The sequence below is a fragment of the Pavona decussata genome, unplaced genomic scaffold (assembly GCF_977016875.1).
Source record: "Pavona decussata unplaced genomic scaffold, jaPavDecu1.1 SCAFFOLD_234, whole genome shotgun sequence".
In the NCBI taxonomy this organism is placed as follows: Eukaryota; Metazoa; Cnidaria; class Anthozoa; order Scleractinia; family Agariciidae; genus Pavona; species Pavona decussata.
Window position 1 is genome coordinate 2,554,855 of NW_028145639.1, and position 17,661 is coordinate 2,572,515.

Consider the following 17,661-nt stretch of genomic DNA (forward strand, 5'->3'; position numbering starts at 1 on the left):
TACTAACAATTCTTTTTCAGGAAATCTACAGCATATAGAGAAAGTATGTTCAACTGAGCTGTTGTAATAGGCATTGAATTTACTCACAATAAAAGAAACAAAAAAGAGTTGTTAGTGTCATCTCTAAACAGCACTAACTGAAAAATTTAATTTCAGCTAAGTTAATGCACTTGTAAACATTTAAGGCTACACAGCAAGTTTTGACGACATTACATCGACTACAAATGAAGATACTCATGATTGCCTCTACATATCGGATACACAACAGCTTGGATAAAAGTTTTCTAATGAAGGTAAGCAATGCAATTTCTTTATTTCAGATTCTATTCTTACCTGTATTGTGCTTTTAGTTTGCAGTTTAACTCCTCCTTAGCTTCCCCAGAGAAGTGCAAAAAAGCAATCTCCTGATCATGAGGGCACTTGAAGGGTAAGTATAACTTACACCAAATTTAAAGTGATTAGTAGTCACCTAAAATGTGCAATCACATTGACATAAAACCAATTGACAAACAATGGAAACTTGGATTTCTCCAAATTAATGGTGATTATAGCTGTCAGTGAACACACAAATCAATACAGGTTCTCCAAATTAATGCTAATTATCTGTCACTAAACATTTGGATTCAATATATTACTCAAACAGAAAGAGTGAAATCAATAAACTTGACTTGCTCCAAATTAACCGTTGCTTGAAGTGTTGAATAAATTAAAATGACCTGTTGAATTAAATAATCTGGTGATCAGCTGTTATGTACTCAACAAGTGGAATGAATTAACACAACATGCTCCAAATTAATGATGAAATGCTGTTGATCACTATATAATGACATGTGGAATCAACACTTGTCTGGATTTATTACTCCAAATTAATGTTGGGAATCAAAATATAGGTGAAATAATTTAGGTCACCTTGCTCCAAATTAATGGCTAATAGTTATCACTCGACAAGTGAAATCAAATATACAATGGACTGTTAGTTGAGACCTCTAACATTAGTGACAATATCACAACATGCTTCCAAATTACTGTCATTAATGCAATGTAAGTCAAGCTGCTGATCCAATAATTATTGTTTACTGTTACTCCAAATTACTGCAAATTGAGTTGTCAGCCAAGCTACTGAATGGGATTTAACTGTTTACTGTTCATTTCAAATTATACTGCACTGGATTGTGAGACAAGCAACTGATATAATATTGTTACTGTTTTTCCAAATTTAACTGCATGTCATTAATATGATGTCAGTCAAGCTGCTGATCCAACTATTTACCGCTATTCCAAATTACTGCGACAGATTGTCAACCAGGGCCCAGTTGCTTGAAGCATGGTTAGCGCTAACCCGTGATAAATACCATGACAACCTATAGGTTTTAATACCTCTTAACCAATGGTTAGCGCTAACCATGCTTCGAGAAACTCAGCCCAAGCTGTTTACTGTTAATTCCAATTAATTTTAGTGATGGACTGTCAGACTGATTTAATAATATTGTTTACTTTGTTCCAAATCACTGTGATGGATTACAAGAAAAGCTGTTGAAATAATTGCTTACTGTTTACTGTTCCGTTCTATGTTACTCCCAATTACTCACTGTCATTAATACGATGTCAGTCAATTAAGCTCCTGATCCAATTATTTACTGTTTTTCCAAATTACTGTGGTGGACTGTCAGTCAAAAAGCTGCTTTTATTGTCTACTGTTATTCCAAATTACTGTGATGAACTGTCCGACAAGCTCTTAATTTAACATGAAATAAATATTGTTACTTTTATTACAAATTACTGTACATGTGATGGATTTTGAGACGAGCTACTGAATTAATTGTTTACTGTTATTCCAAATTGCAGTCAGTGATGGACAGTCAGCCAAGCAGCTGATTTAATTGTTTACTGTTATTCCAAATTACTGTGACAGACTGTCAGTCAAGCAGCTGATGTTATTCCAAATTACTGTGATGGACAGTCAGCCAAGCAGCTGATTTAATTGTCTACTGTTGTTCCAAATTACTGTGAGGGACAGTCAGCAAAGCTGCTGATTTAATTGTTTACTGTTATTCCAAATTACTGTGAAAGACTGTCAGTCAAGTTGCTGATTTAATTGTCTACTGTTATTCCAAATTACTGTGATGAACTATCAGCCAAGCAGCTGATTTGATTGTTTACTGTTATTCCAAATTACTGTGATGGACTGTCAGCCAAGCAGCTGATTTAATTGTCTACTGTTATTCCAAATTACTGTGATGGACAGTCAGCCAAGCAGCTGATTTAATTGTCTACTATTATTCCAAATTACTGTGATGGACTGTCAGTCAAGCTGCTGATTTAATTGTCTAATGTTATTCCAAATTACTGTGACAGACTGTCAGTCAAGCTGCTGATTTAATTGTCTACTGTTATTCCAAATTACTGTGATGGACAGTCAGCCAGGCAGCTGATTTAATTGTCTACTGTTATTCCAAATTACTGTGATGGACTGTCAGCCAAGCAGCTGATTTAATTGTTTACTGCTGTTATTCCAAATTACTGTGATGGACTGTCAGCAAAGCTGCTGATTTAATTGTCTACTGTTATTCCAAATTACTGTGGACAGTCAGCCAAGCTGCTGATTTAATTGTTTACTGTCAAAAAGTGAAGATGGAAGAATCAGTAATAGAAGTGATGATTCAGCACAGCTACACACATTGAGCAGAAGAAGAAGCTGAATATCAGGTGCAAGTTTTGAATGATGTCTCTGTAAAGTTTGGACACGTTGCTTTGCTGCTCTGTTCTAGTAACTTCCCTTATGCCTGACTTCACCTTGCAATTGCATACTGATAATAAAAGAGTGATCCATGAGACCTGGACATTACATCACCTCCCTTTCTTCTTAGTGCAGCTCAAAGTCCTTATAGATAGTGTCCCACGTACAAGTTTGGACTCTTCTGAGTTCCACTGGTGTGGTGTTAAGACCATTGTTAACTTCTTATGGAATGCTGTCCCTCGTCCCAGGACATTCTCCTACTCTGCTCTGGATCAGGCAGTTTGACTCCATTCTATCTCCGTGGCTTTGTGGAATCTTGTCCTCCTGGCCCAAATCCCACTGCTTCTCTTCTGGGAACTTAAGTATTTTGCAATGAGAGGATTTCGCAATTTGATCTCCTTTCCCCTCTTCACCGTCATCATGCTTCCCTTTACAATAATAATAATAATAATATAGAGTTAAGAATCATATGCCAGAGTTAACATGTTGCACTTGCTCTGTTTCAAAAGAACACGGTCCCCAATTCTAATTGAGCTGCATTGGGTATGCCTCCGCTCTTCTGTGTAAGCTTTCACCTTCTTCTTTCTTGTCTCCTCTCGTTCTTGGATTGGGTCACGTCATTCGTTTTCCTGGATAATCTTTCCAGGCAATTTTCTTCTTATCTCTCTGCCAAACATCATCATAATTGTCCGCGTGGGCTCTCTCCTCTTGTTTAAAAACTTTCCCCTCAAGCTTACGATTGTTGTGCTCTTCTTTAATATTTACATAAATCTTTTGACTTAACCATTTGCCATGAATTCTTGTTGCTGGGCATATACTTGGCAAACTTTTTACCATTAATTGTGTCAGCCCATTATTAGACTTGACCTCCTCTGGAATTTCATATGTATGGAAAGCATATCTAAACTCAGGAATGACAGCCTCTACAGAGGTCGAGGTTACAAATTCAACGACAGGGTACTTTATTTGGGAAAGGTCCCACAAAATCTGCCCTGACTTTCTGCCACAGTCCTTTTGGTAAAACTATCATTCGCAGTGGCTCTCGTTGTATGACAATATATTGGTTGTAGCCAATGAACCAAATGTGGGCATGTTCCCTCTTGGGTAATTTTCATCTTAGTGTCCTTAAATTCTCATTCTCATGTCACTAAGACTAGCCCTTTGACCACAGTCAGCTTGTTGAAAACACCAGAATGCACTTTCACGTCTACAGCTCTGTGGTAAATAAACTTCTTATGTATACATGCAATTAGTTTCTGTAGCTCCCTGTCATCGTCCATTGCTTTTATCAGTTCCTCCTTAATGATTGCACTGGGAATGTCGTTCGCAACCACAAAAACTCGCATATTGCTTTTACATCCTTGGTAGTGCCCATTTGGCGCGGAAGTGGGTGCCTTGATGTATAATCTGAGATGATTGTTTCCAGGTCTGTACTCATCTTGAAATTCATGGTTGAGCATTTACACCACCATTCTCTGCAGCCTTAAGGAGGTCTTGTGCCTTATTTGGGTTTGTTCAGGATAACTTCAAGAGGTTTATGATCTGTAACTAGTATAGTGAATGGCAGGCCATTACACAAAAATATGGAATTTCCTACACGTGAAGTCTACAGCAAGCATCTCAAGCTCATGAGTCTGTGAATAATTCTGTTCTATTTGTGACAGTTGGGGCCCCGCTTGCATATTGTACCACCCACCAGTTGTCATCTTTCGGACCACGTTGAACAAGAGTTGCAGAAATTCCAAGAGGACAACCTGAATCCCCATGCACTTCCTGCTCAGTGCTGGGGTTAAAATAGACCAACACCAAGTCTTAGAGTGTTGGTTTGCTGTGCATACGTTTCCATAAATCTTGCATTGTACTGGACAGTGCATAAAAACGAGTTCAGTTCTTTTATATTATGGGGAGGCTCTACAACTTTGATAGCCTCATGAATCTTACAAGCCTTGTTAAATGTAATCTTGTTCTCTCATCTTGATAACTCTTGCCTACCATTGGCTGGTGCGAAGATAACCACCCCCCCCCCCCCACCTTCTACATGTGGATAGAGTTTCCTCCCATCATCTAGAATCAAGACCCATAAGTTCAGACGACCCAAGTGCAGTCAGGAAAGAATCTACAACAGCTGCCAATCAGAACACTTCTCCCAGGATGGGGATGCCAGTACCCACACAGCTACAGTAGGAATTAAGCAGGTAGATTAAAAAGTTGTGGCACTTCAGACTATCCCAGTGATCTTAAAAATGGAAACACAAGATCCGCCGTAAACTGCTTTCTCAGCGGAGTGACACAATGAGCATCAATGAAGATCTAGCAGAAGAACTTGGTGTACAAGGTCAAAAGAGGCAAATCATTGTTAACATCACCAATGATCAACGAGTGAAGTTTGGACTGGAGAGCATTGATGGCAAATTGATTCAAACAAAACAATTTATTGATTTCAGAAGTTAAGACATCACAGAAGATTTGTGGAGGAATGGAAGCTTTCAACTGGGTAAAATATAAAATACAAGTGGTCTCATCTGAACGAAACCCTTTTGTTTTCCACGACAAGCTAGAAGAAGAACGATGAATGTCCTCCTTGGAGCAGATTATAATTCTGAATTGATGACTTTGATCATAGACTGCAAGCATTCTCTTTCTTCTCCTAACTTCTGTAGTGTGCAAAAGCACGTGATGGACCCTCTAATTTGCATAATTTTACCGTCAACTTTACGCGTGTTATCTGAGGAAAAAATTACGACTGCTCTTAGTCTACTATCATCAAAGAAGTAGCTGGAAAAGAAAACAAACAAAGTGCAAGACTCTACCCACTAGGATGGACGATTATCAGACAGATTGATAAAGATGACACAAGTAGTGATTACCACACCTTTACCTTTGTATGCAGACGAAATTTCCTTACAAGAAAGTTAGACATTACCTTCTTGGACCTCCTGAAAGCTATTTTGAGTGGTTTATCTCTCAGTGGCTCGTACACGTGCAGCACTGTACTATGTAAATGAGAAGGCTGGAAAACTTGAAGTCCAATTTGATGTCATTTGAGGAGAGCACTTCGAAAACCTTGCTAGAATTTGCCTGAAACACAAGCACATGCTTACCTGCCTCACCATATACAAAGAAGGATGATGTGTGGTCCTCCAGAGCAAACTCATTCTTGGAGAAGTTCATTTATTGAAACAGTCAGGCCTTTGTTGAAAACAAAGTTGAATTCAAATCTGGCGCCATTTTTGCAACAGACAAGCTGTTGCACTGGAATGTCATGACAAACTCACAGTCAAACCTACGCATGAGTTCAAAAATTTTCCAGACCGGGGAAATCCATGTGAAACCTTTGGCTTACAACAAAGTACATACACCCCCACCTGGGTAAGTGCAGTTTTGTACCAGCCAGTTGTGCATGACGAAACAGCAAAAAATGTCTCTTGAGAATATGAACTGAATTTTTTATTATTACTAATTTTTCTATATGAATTGACTATTCTTGAACTAATTTATGATTTTCCAACTCATAAATCTTGTACAGGGCATCCAGACTGTATCCTGGATGGGTGACTTATACTACTTCTCCAAAAAACCTTGAATTTGGTTGTTTTACATTCATTTGCTGTTTTGCAAAGAATGGTAAAAATTAATTAAATAAATGTACCAAAGTTTTTAGTGCACCTACTGAGTACCATTGTTATGCTCATTAAAACTTTTACTTTTTGACGATATATTTGCTAAAAGATTCATTTTCTTTCTTTGCATGGACATCATTCCTACTGATTCAGTCACCCTAGCTGGATAGTTTGAACAACTTGAACAAGATTTCTGAGTTGGAAAATCACGAATTAGTTCAAGTAATGTCAATTCGTATAAAACTAATTAATAATAAATATTACAAATATAAATATTAAAAATAGTAAATATTAAAATAAAAATATAAAATATTAAATGATAAATATCAAATAATAAACATTGCAAAATTAATAGCTGTTTACACCATGCATGGCTAGCTGGTACAGAACTGCATTTACCCAGGGGGGGTGTGTTTACTTGATGCAAGCCAAAGGTTTCACATGATTCACCTGGTCAGGCAAATTTTAGTACTCGTGCCTAGGTTTGACAGTGAGTTTGTCATGATATTCCAGCAACACAGCTTGGTCGTGGCAAAAAAGGTGGCGCCCAATTTGAAGTCAACCTTCTCCGAGAATAAGTTGCTCAGGAAGGACCACACATCATCTTTCTTGGTATATGGTAAGGCATGGAAGGGGATGGCATCTTCAGTGTTTATGAATACAAGGTACCAGCTTGCACTGCAGGTATTAATGGAAGAACTCTGTGTTGAGAGCTGATTGAAGTTAAGCTTGGTGTGGAAACTTGGGATGGTGGTTAGGATTGTTCTTCCTATGAGTAACTCAACTGCTGAGTATCCACATGTTCGTGGTTCGAACTGTATGTATTTTCACTCCCTCTTTCTTTCTTGAGGAGTGATTTGGTGGTTTTCACCGCTTGTTCTACTTCACCATTTGATTGAGGGAAATGAGGCTGTTTGTGGCCCATTTTGTCATGCCTGTCCTCCTCTAGAATTCCATGTCTTGTAAAGATTTCCCTCAGCACTCTGAAAACTTCTGAAGATTGGTTATTTTCTGCATTATACCTCTGCAAAGCAAGAGAAGTATAAGTCTGCTACTATTTGGTTTTCAAGCTCAAACACATCAGCTGTGACCGTTTGCCATGTATGTACTGGAGAAGGTCTCAGAATAAGCAGTTCCAACCTCTGCTGTAGGTGTTTGGCTCAGACCTTGCAATAAATGTCTTGTACTTGAAGACTAAAACGTGGCCTCCAAACAGGATACTGACAGCAGGTAATCTACATTGGTTATTCCTCGATGCCCCTCATCAATCTTCTCAAGGACTTGCAACCTCATACATGTTTCTTGACGACTTCAACAATACTCCATGGACTATGTTGAAGTCTCCTCTCTCTGATCATTATATGGCATTATGCTATTGAGAAAATGGAACATTTACCACCAGCCTTCTGTAAAGCAATCCTTAATTTCTTCTACATAAGGTCTTCAATTGTCCTGGGATTCTCTAATTTCAACATTAAGTTTAACATCTGAAAAATAGGTACAGAGTCATATGCCATCAAGATAGATGTTCACTTCTGCTTCAGGAATCACATTTGTCTTGTCAGGATTGTTAAATATGATGCATTCTGGACAGTGAGAGAAAAAAAATGACAGTAGACAGAGACGAATAAAATTAGATGGAAAAAAAAATAAAAGAGGATAAGAAGAATAATTACAGAGGGCAGAAAACAATGACACAGGACAGAGAAGAATAACACAGGCCAGAGAAGAACAACACAGGACACAGAAGAATAACACATACAGGACACAGAGGAATAACACAGGACACAGACGAATTACACAGGAACCAGAAGAATAACACAGGAGACAGAAGAATAACACAGGACATAGAAGAATAACACAGGACACAGAAAAACAACACAGGACACAGAAGAATAACACAGGACACAGAATAATAACACAGGAGACAGAAGAACAACTCAGGACAAAGAAGAATAACACAGGAGACAGAAGAACAACACAGGACACAGAAAAATTACACAGGACACAGAAGAATAACACAGGATAAAGAAGAACAACACAGGACAAAGAAGAATAACACAGGATAAAGAAGAACAACACAGGACACAGAAGAATAACACAGGACACAGAAAAATTACACAGGACACAGAAGAATAACACAGGATAAAGAAGAACAACACAGGACACAGAAGAATAACACAGGACACAGAAGAATCACACAGGACACAGAAAAATTACACAGGGCAAAGAAGAATAACACAGGAGACAGAAGAACAACACAGGACACAGAAGAACAACACAGGACACAGACGAATAACACAGGACACAGAAGAATAACACAGGACACAGAAGAATTACACAGGAACAAGAAGAATAACACAGGAGACAGAAGAATAACACAGGACATAGAAGAATAACACAGGACACAGAAAGACAACACAGGACACAGAAGAATAACACAGGAGACAGAAGAACAACACAGGAGACAGAAGAACAACTCAGGACAAAGAAGAATAACACAGGAGACAGAAGAACAACACAGGACACAGAAAAATTACACAGGACACAGAAGAATAACACAGGATAAAGAAGAACAACACAGGACACAGAAGAATAACACAGCTAGGACACAGAAGAATAACACAAGACACAGACGAATTACACAGGACACAGAAGAATTACACAGGACACTGAAGAATTACACAGGACACAGAAGAACAACACAGGACAGGACACAGAAGAATAACACAGGACACAGAAGAATAACACAGGACACAGAAGAATAACACAGGACACAGAAGAATAACACAAGACACAGAAGAATAACATAGGACACAGAAGAACAACACAGGACACAGAAGAATAACACAAGACACAGAAGAACAACACAGGACACAGAAGAATAACACAGGACACAGAAGAATAACACAGGACATAGAAGAATAACACAAGACACAGAAGAATAATACAGGACACAGAAGAACAACACAGGACACAGAGAAATAACACAGGACACATGTACAGAAGAACAACACAGGACACAAAAGAACAACACAGACACAGAAGAATAACACAAGACACAGAAGAATAACACAGGACACAGAAGAACAACACAGGACACAGAAGAATAACACAGAACACAGAAGAATAACACAGGACATAGAAGAATAACACAAGACACAGAAGAATAATACAGGACACAGAAAAACAACACAGGACACAGAAGAACAACACAGGACACAGAAGAATAACACAGGACACATGTACAGAAGAACAACACAGGACACAAAAGAACAACACAGGACACAGAAGAATAACACAGGACACAGAAGAATAACACAGGACACAGAAGAACAACACAGGACAACACAGGACACAGAAGAACACAGTGGTACAGTGGGCATAGTATAAGAACAGTGGACAGAGAGGACACAGAGGAAGTATTAAAGCGTATTAAATTACTGTACCTTAGGACTGTCAGTTAATTTAATCATGAATTTGCTTATTGTTGCTTCAAATTACTGCTGATGAATGACATTGAAATTGATAAATTTGTTCATTTACTAAAGCACAAAAACACTTTTTGAACACTAATGCACTCTTGAGATTTTTTTGCATTTAAGGAGGTTTACCAAGATGCCCTACTTGCTACACAATAGAAAACGGATCCACTTCCTGAGGTTCAAGTTAAGCAGTCAAAAGTGCCTTCTACCAGCAGCTGATCAATCCCACAGCTTGAAGTACCCTTGTCCTGGGGATGACCTGAAACGGATTTAAAGCCTGGTTCAATCCAACTGTGTATACTATTAACAGCACTGGTTTCTGTTAGAGGAACAGAGTTGAGTAATTTTAGTTAGTTTGTTGGCATTCTGTTCTTGAATCTTCGATCCTTAATTTCTCCTTACCATCAGTAAACAGCCTTACCAAAAAAAACTGTTGGAGTTGTTGACTATGCTTTAAATGTCTTATCATGACTGGTTTTCTAAAGGCACTCTACCATCTCAACATTTCTACATCAAGTAACATGAGATCAAAACTGTCAAAGAAATAATTACACTTCCAAGACTTACAAGTCTAAACAAGGTTTAATTCAGAATCTCAGATTAAAGACAAACAGAGGAAGAAAATGAAAAACAAAACTTGCAAACACTGCAAGGTTATATCTTGAAAAAGAACCATTAATCCTCAGTTGTTTGTGTACTTGTCGCACTTTTTCATTTATTCATTATTATTTTCATCTGGCCAAACAAATCAAATGTAAACCTTTAAGTGGTACCTGACTAGTGTAGTTCGTCATACATGTAGATATTTCAGGTGCCCTGCCACCAACTTTTCAGTTTGTAGAAATCAAAATTGATTAATTGTAATTTCTTCCTATTTTTGGTACAAATAAATTGTTGTTGCTGTCAATAAATTAAATGAAAATATGGTATAATTACAGAATTATAGTAACTGTAAGTAATTAATTAATGAAAGCTGCTTAAAATAGTCCTTACAATTTCTGTTGTTTTATTTCAGTAACAGATGAGATATCCTGCTTCACATGAAGTTTGTACTTTGTTTCATCACAGGTGGCCAAGCATCATGACACCGGGATCTGCCTGAAGTAACAGTAAGGTATGGAAAACTCTACTATTGTAAAGTTGCAGAGTAACTTATATAAATTAAATATTCAAAAGGACTCATAGTTTCTTTAGGTCAGAATACAGTAGCGCAGAGACCAACAAAATGTGAACCTGATGCATGGTAACCATATCAACAATCTGACATGTTTCCATTAATGATATGTGGTGATCAAGGAGAAATTAATGTCCGAAAGCATTCTCAACAACTGAAATGTTTCAGTTTGTTTAGAATAAATCACTTTATTACAAACTGGATCATTGTATGATGCAATGATCCCAGGGATTTGATTGGCTTAGTGGCTTTGATTGGCTCAGTTCTTAGTGGAATAATTGAGCCAAACAACTGATTACTGTCTTCTGTTTGTTCTTGCAAAGCAAAACCAACAAGATCTAGACATATTTCTTTGCACTTGTTGGATATGAGATGATTATAGCCATCTCGGCACTATGCGCCTCATTGATGGAATGCTCATACATGGAATAATTATTAACTTGTTCATTTGGTTTTCGTTTTACTGTTCATGCTTCTGTCAGGAGTGACTCTTTCAAACTGAAGCAAACTAGTACCAACATGGAGACCTGCCAGCTACAAAACCTACAGACACAGCCCAGATGGAGAGCAAGGGAATCTTCAAATTGAAATTACCTTCAAGACTACTTTAGATAAACAGTACTTGTACACTGTAATTAGTAACAGGTGAGGTGTTGAAGTGGTTAGCAAGCAAGACTTTAGATCAGGAGTTCTCTGCATCAAGCCTTGGTCTTTACCGTTGTAATGTGTAATTTCAGAGTAGAAACATTTCCTCCATGTTGACTCTCTCCACTCATGATTATAGATGGGGCCATGTTTGAACTGTTTGGGAGAATCTAACAAAGTGTTAAGGATTTTAATGTCACCAATGAACTTGAATCCCTCCAGGGGAAGGGGAATAGTGATGATCACGCTCATTTCTATACAACAGAAATCCACGATTTTTGGCCATCCTGGTGAGCTGCTAGCCCCCTGAAGTACAAGATTGGACAGACTTTACCTTTGCATTTAAATTAACTTCGCAAATTATTCCAGCACACATTTACGGCAAATTGGCAAAAATTCACCTGGAAATTGATTCAAAATTATTCACTGACAATGTATTTTCCTGTTGCTCAAGGAAGTGTAGGACCTTGAACAACTTACGAACATGAGGTCATAATTTGATTGCCCCTACAGCTAAGATTGCATTCATGAGGTCATGTAAAGATAAGTTACTATATTTTTTATTCATGATACCCCTGGGATAGTCGCAGCATTTCCTTGAGCTCAGGTTCTTACATGTTCGAAGTGATGGGGAAAAGATTTCAAGAAATTTAATACCATTATATGTAGAAGGTCTCCTCTTTCAAGTCTGTTTGATTAGTGTCAACCAGGAGCCTTGTGGTCCATCAGGCTTGTATTTGGTTTTGGTTCTCCAAGTAGGAAAATTATTGCACCTCCCTCACCCCCAGCATTTTGTTAGATGACCCTGACAGCTCACATGAACCCATTTTGTACACCTGAGTGGAGTGAGAGAATTATAATGTGGAGTAAACGCTTTGTCTGAGGATACAACACAATGGCTGTGACCAGAACTTGAGCTATTGACCTTCAGGTCAAAAAGTCCAGTGTGCTGACCACTCACCTACAGCACCGTTATATCTTTAAGTTTAAAGTGTGCAGTAAAAGAAGCAACCGAAATTAATCATACCCTGGATTGTCAGTTTCCTATATGCTTTCATGCCAGAATTTTGGATGACGGTGTGAGAAAACTGGTATGTCAGGGTATGAAGTCAAGGAATGACTAGAAATAGCAGAAAAACAATAGACATGATAACTATAGACTTTTGTCTCTCATTGTTGGATCCACTTGAAGATACATAAAATTATGAATAATACTATATTATTCATAATTTTGGAAAATAGTAATGTTTTAAAACAGCTTGACTTGGAACATCTGAATTCTTTCTGATAATATTAATGCTACCTAAGCTTAAGCTCTAACAGCAAGCAATAACCTACTAATGCAAGAAGGGATACAGAAGTTTCAAGTGATGAGCTGAGAATTTTTCTTTTTCTAGTGTGACATAGGTAATGAAAAATGTAATTTGTGGTAATTGGTATAATTTGACATAAATTGTCATAATTTTTGTTGCCATGGAACAGAGAACTGTGTGTAGTAGCAAAGGCTCATAATTTGCATGTTTACAAAAAGAGACGGTTGAGAAACTAATTTATTGTGACATTCTATAGTCAGCCTTGCCACTGACGCAGCTTCATATTAAGTTTTTAGTATTTGCCTCGGTTTTACAAGTGTAAATATTGTTCTTTAATTTATCTTTCAATTTGGCGTTAAGATTATAACCTTAAAACCCCAGAGGTAGCACCATAGCACTGGTCGGGGGTACACGGTCCCTATTTTTCCCAATCAGTGGTTTTTAGGGTTTACGTGTCCGGCTGTGGTGCATGTAGGATATCACTGCATTTTTATCCATTTCGAGTGGGCTCGGTTGTGTGTTGATTAGGCGAAATTCACTGAATGTAACCTTCAGACTTAGTATCAAACATTGTTAAATAAATGTAACATTGGCAGATCTCTTAAGGTTTGATTTATTGGTTTGTGTACACTGTATTTGAATTTGTTTGACCTTAATATCAGGGTCTCTTCCTTCATCTCAGATCAGTCACAAAAAGGGGACAGGGGAAAGATAGATACTGAGAATAAGATGTTTTGGACTCTATAACAAAGGGGTTATTTTACATGTACAGTGTTTTGAAACAGTTTTTGTGGGATCATGCTTCCCTGTTTTCAACTGGCCATTAAGCAGTATTATCCGAAACTGATCAATGAATAGTTGATATTTTCACTACAACAACAACAACAACAATTTATTTACAATTTCAGATTATATAAAAGGCTTGTCCCTTGTCACTAGTTAGTGGCTTTGGAGGGAAGTTTGTGATAAATAATTATTGAGAAAATTCCAAAATCTGAAACTGGTAAATAATACAGGGCACATAAAAAACACAAAAACGAAAAAAAGTAAAAGTTAAAAAAAATGCAACTCATGTCAAATGGTGATTGTATTGAACAGGACTTCATGTAACAAAAAACAACCCTGCTATGATGAATAATTTATTGGAAAATGTTGCCTAGATATTCCCAAAACGTTTAAGGTTTGGCATCACAAAAGCCTTGTTGGATTTCTCTGTAGAATGAAATCTTGAGAAAGAGCTTTTTCCCCGACATTGTTTGGGTAAGAATTATATACATTTGTCAGTATCTTGTCATATACCAAAGTTACAATGTTGGTATTGATTTTTTTACCAGTAATTTTACTGATTTTGAGGTCTTTGTTTATCATCTTAAATAATTTATACCAAACCTCAATCCGAAGCCAATAGTGTAAATTTTACCTCAACAATACTATTGGTCTCTAAGCTTTACTCGAGGCCATTTTACCCAGTGCTCACAAACCTGAAACATACTGTGCATATTATCTGTATAACTATAGGAAAAGGTGTACATATTTAAAACCGTGGCTAAGAGGAGACCCTGGTAGGATCACTTGATCCTACAACATAAAATATTGCAATTCCCAAGACAGTTACTAGATATTTTTTAAACCATGCACTTGATCTGCTATTTTACAGGGTCTTACCCCTGTCACCAGTTTAGATGCCAAGACATCTTTGGAAACTAGGTTGAAATTCAACAACATCAATTAGATTTTGTTGTGAGGAAACAATTTGCAAGCTAGTCTTTTCTTGGAGGGTCAAAATATTCCCTTTTGCATAATAAACATAAGCCAAGTGGGTATTGTATATCACTGTGCTCTGAGAAAGCACTTTAAAATTAACAAACTTATACTTGCTTGAAATGAAGTAGTCTTTTAAAAACCAACTTCTTACCTTTCATCTTTCACCGGATTCTCTCACCGTCCATTTTGGTTAAAATGGCGATTGGGGCTTGGGAAGAGCACGGCGGATGGGATTGGGGCGGGGGAGGGGCAGTGGGGAAGGAGGGGAGGAGAGTGTCGAGGTGAGTTAATTTCTTGTTTGGGAAATTAATTTTAGGTTTTCGGACGTGATGTAACCCACAAATAGGTTTAGTCCCGAAGATTTTCATTTTGTGTAGGTTGATGATCCCTCAACAGTTGGAATGCTAGTAAAAACTATCCATCCTCCTCACGGGCAGTCCCACCCATACCAAATAAAGACCAGAGTGAGGTCTGGGACTAAAAAAAAAAGGATTTTTTAAGTTTCTATCGACCATCAGGATTTAGCAGAACGCAAGTTGACGTCGCAGACGTTCTGTTGACGGGTCTTTGGCTCGTCACACAATCTTTCCTCCCCAACATTGCGGGGATCGGAGAGGCGTTCCTTTCCTTCGCCTCCCCTCTCCCTGCTCTCCCCGGATTTCAGGAAAGCTTTCCCATCGTTCCGTTCGATCGCTTACAAGGAAAAAGCTACTAGCCTTGAAATATATAGAAGCGAACTACAGAAGCTCCTCTGGATACTTTGGTGAAACACACGAAAATTGAACTGTTCAGGCGTTCACGTCGAACAAGAACCTCTCATACAGCGACCATCGGGTCATCGTTTAATAGAAGTTTGTAGGTGAGAACGTAAGGAGAATTATTGCTATGACTGATGTTGAAGAAAATTGGCAGACGAAAATGTCAACCATCAAAGAGAGGACAGCGTATGTTTTTAACAACGAATTTCTTAGCGATGTTCAGTTTATTGTTCCAGTATCCAATGCAGAATTTAGTGAAAGCCAGAAAACCAGGGGGCAGAAGGCCAAGAAGAAGGCCAAGATGGTGATTCCTGCTCACAAATTTGTGCTTTCAATCAGCAGTCCTGTGTTCTATGCCATGTTCTTTGGTAAAATGGCAGAGACTGCAGACTCAATTGAACTGCCTGACTGTGAGTACGTGAGTGTGTTGGAGTTTTTTCGCTACTTATACAGCGATGAAGTGAACCTCAGTGGAAATAACGTAATGCATGTATTTTACTTGGCAACCAAATACATGGTGCCTTCACTCGCAGAAAAGTGCAATGATTATCTGCGAGCTCATGTGGAAGGCTCCAATGTATTTTCTGTTCTGTTGCACGCTCAGAAATTTGAGGTCAAAGATTTGGAAAGTCAATGCTGGGAAGTGATAAAGACAAAGGCAGTGGAAGCCGTGAACTCAGACGAATTTGTAACACTAGAAAGATCTTTAGTTGAAACTGTTGTAAAGATGGAGAAGTTGTACATAAAGGAAATGGAATTGTTCAAAGCTGTTGATCGGTGGGTTACAAAAGAAATTGAAAGACAAGGGTTAACTCCTGATAGCAACATAAAGAGACAAGTTCTTGGAGAGGACATTGTGAAAGCAATTCGGTTCCCACTGATGTCGCAGAAAGAGTTTGCCTCTGTTGTCCCAGACTGTAACATACTATCAATTAAAGAGGTTGTTGACATGATGAAGTATTACAGTGGTGTATTGACAACACCTTTGTCTTTCACAGGATTGTCAAGGTTTGGTCCTTTACAGAAGTGCAGAAGATTTATAAACACCAATGAACCGAATAAAAATTATCAAAAGCCAAAGAATTATAGGATCACTGTTAGTACAAGCAAACACATTTTCTTACATGGAGTGCAGCTCTTTGGCAGGGAACACGGGAGTTACACAGCTGATGTTAATGTTGCTGAAGATATCATAAGTAGCTATACCCTGACTAAGCAGTCTGGAACATATGTCTCGAAGAAGTACGATGGATTGAGATTTTTTTTTTTTGATGTGCTATTTGATCAACCAGTTTGTTTGGAAGGAGGAAAAAGATACAAGATTGAGTCATCTGTAAATGGTCAATCAGCATGGCGTGGATCAATTGAGAGAACATCTGTTGAGCGTGATGGAGTTTCTTTTACGTTCTCAGACAGTTTTGTGCATGATGTTAATAGTCCCTTTTGCAGCTCTCCATGCCCTGATATACCTGTCTTGTTATTTACCTTGTACTGAAATCCAAAGTCACATTCTGTGATAGATATTTTTATGCATGAGAATGCATGTGAAAAATGTTTATTTTTAACTTTTTGGTGGCAGAACCTGCCAGCATGTCGTTTGGCTGGAATCACCTCAATTGCTTTCACTCTACTGTTATGTCATTACGCGGGATGCCCTGAAGGGGCATACCGTGTCTAAAAACGGGTCGATTTCTTTTTTTTTTTTTTTCTTCCTCGTAGCTACAAATCGGTACATTAATTTATTCATTAAACTCACCCCTTTCCTCCTCGGGGTGTATTGTTCTGATTGTCTTCAACAGAAGCAGGCCAATCAAAATCCATTCTTGTCGCGTATATCGCGAGGGAGGGGACCCACTCACCCCTACCTGTGTGATGTCAATGCATCATTTAATATATTTATTAAAGACGGATTAAGTCGCACCATACATATCAAAGATAGGGAGGGTAAGCGACTTGTAAATGAAGATGAAGTCTTAGAGCGGTGGAGGGAGCACTTTGAGGGAGTTCTGAATGTACCACGGCCCGATATACCACTGCCAGAAATGGGCCAAGCACCTGAAGTCATCACAAGCATAGACACTGGAGACATATCAGTTGCTGAGATCAGGAGAGCTATCCATCGTTTGAAGAATGGCAAGAGTCCGGGAATGGATGCCATCAGTGCT

General features: G+C 38.2%; 1 protein-coding gene and 2 long non-coding RNA genes across 4 annotated transcripts; 2 read left to right on the plus strand and 1 right to left on the minus strand.

Moving 5' to 3' along the window:
• Nucleotides 1–3,083: 3,083 nt before the first annotated feature.
• Nucleotides 3,084–10,950, minus strand: LOC146458146 (uncharacterized). The gene is made up of 3 exons (XR_014858303.1): nucleotides 10,836–10,950; nucleotides 9,972–10,101; nucleotides 3,084–7,381 (listed from the first exon to the last, which is right to left on the minus strand). It is a non-coding gene; the product is annotated as an uncharacterized LOC146458146 (long non-coding RNA).
• On the plus strand, nucleotides 7,390–13,571 carry LOC146458147 (uncharacterized). Of its 2 annotated transcripts, none has more exons than XR_014858304.1 (4): nucleotides 7,390–9,602; nucleotides 9,719–10,157; nucleotides 10,858–10,956; nucleotides 11,499–13,571. It is a non-coding gene; the product is annotated as an uncharacterized LOC146458147 (long non-coding RNA). The 2 variants fall into 2 exon arrangements; XR_014858305.1 differs by having other exon boundaries at nucleotides 7,390–9,357; nucleotides 9,403–10,157.
• A 1,876-nt stretch (nucleotides 13,572–15,447) lies between these two features.
• LOC146458148 (BTB/POZ domain-containing protein 6-like) lies at nucleotides 15,448–17,262 on the plus strand. Its single transcript, XM_085091143.1, has one exon. The coding sequence runs from the start codon at nucleotides 15,624–15,626 to the stop codon at nucleotides 16,989–16,991; it is 1,368 nt and encodes a 455-aa protein (XP_084947269.1). The 5' UTR covers nucleotides 15,448–15,623; the 3' UTR covers nucleotides 16,992–17,262.
• The last annotated feature ends 399 nt before the right edge of the window (nucleotides 17,263–17,661 follow it).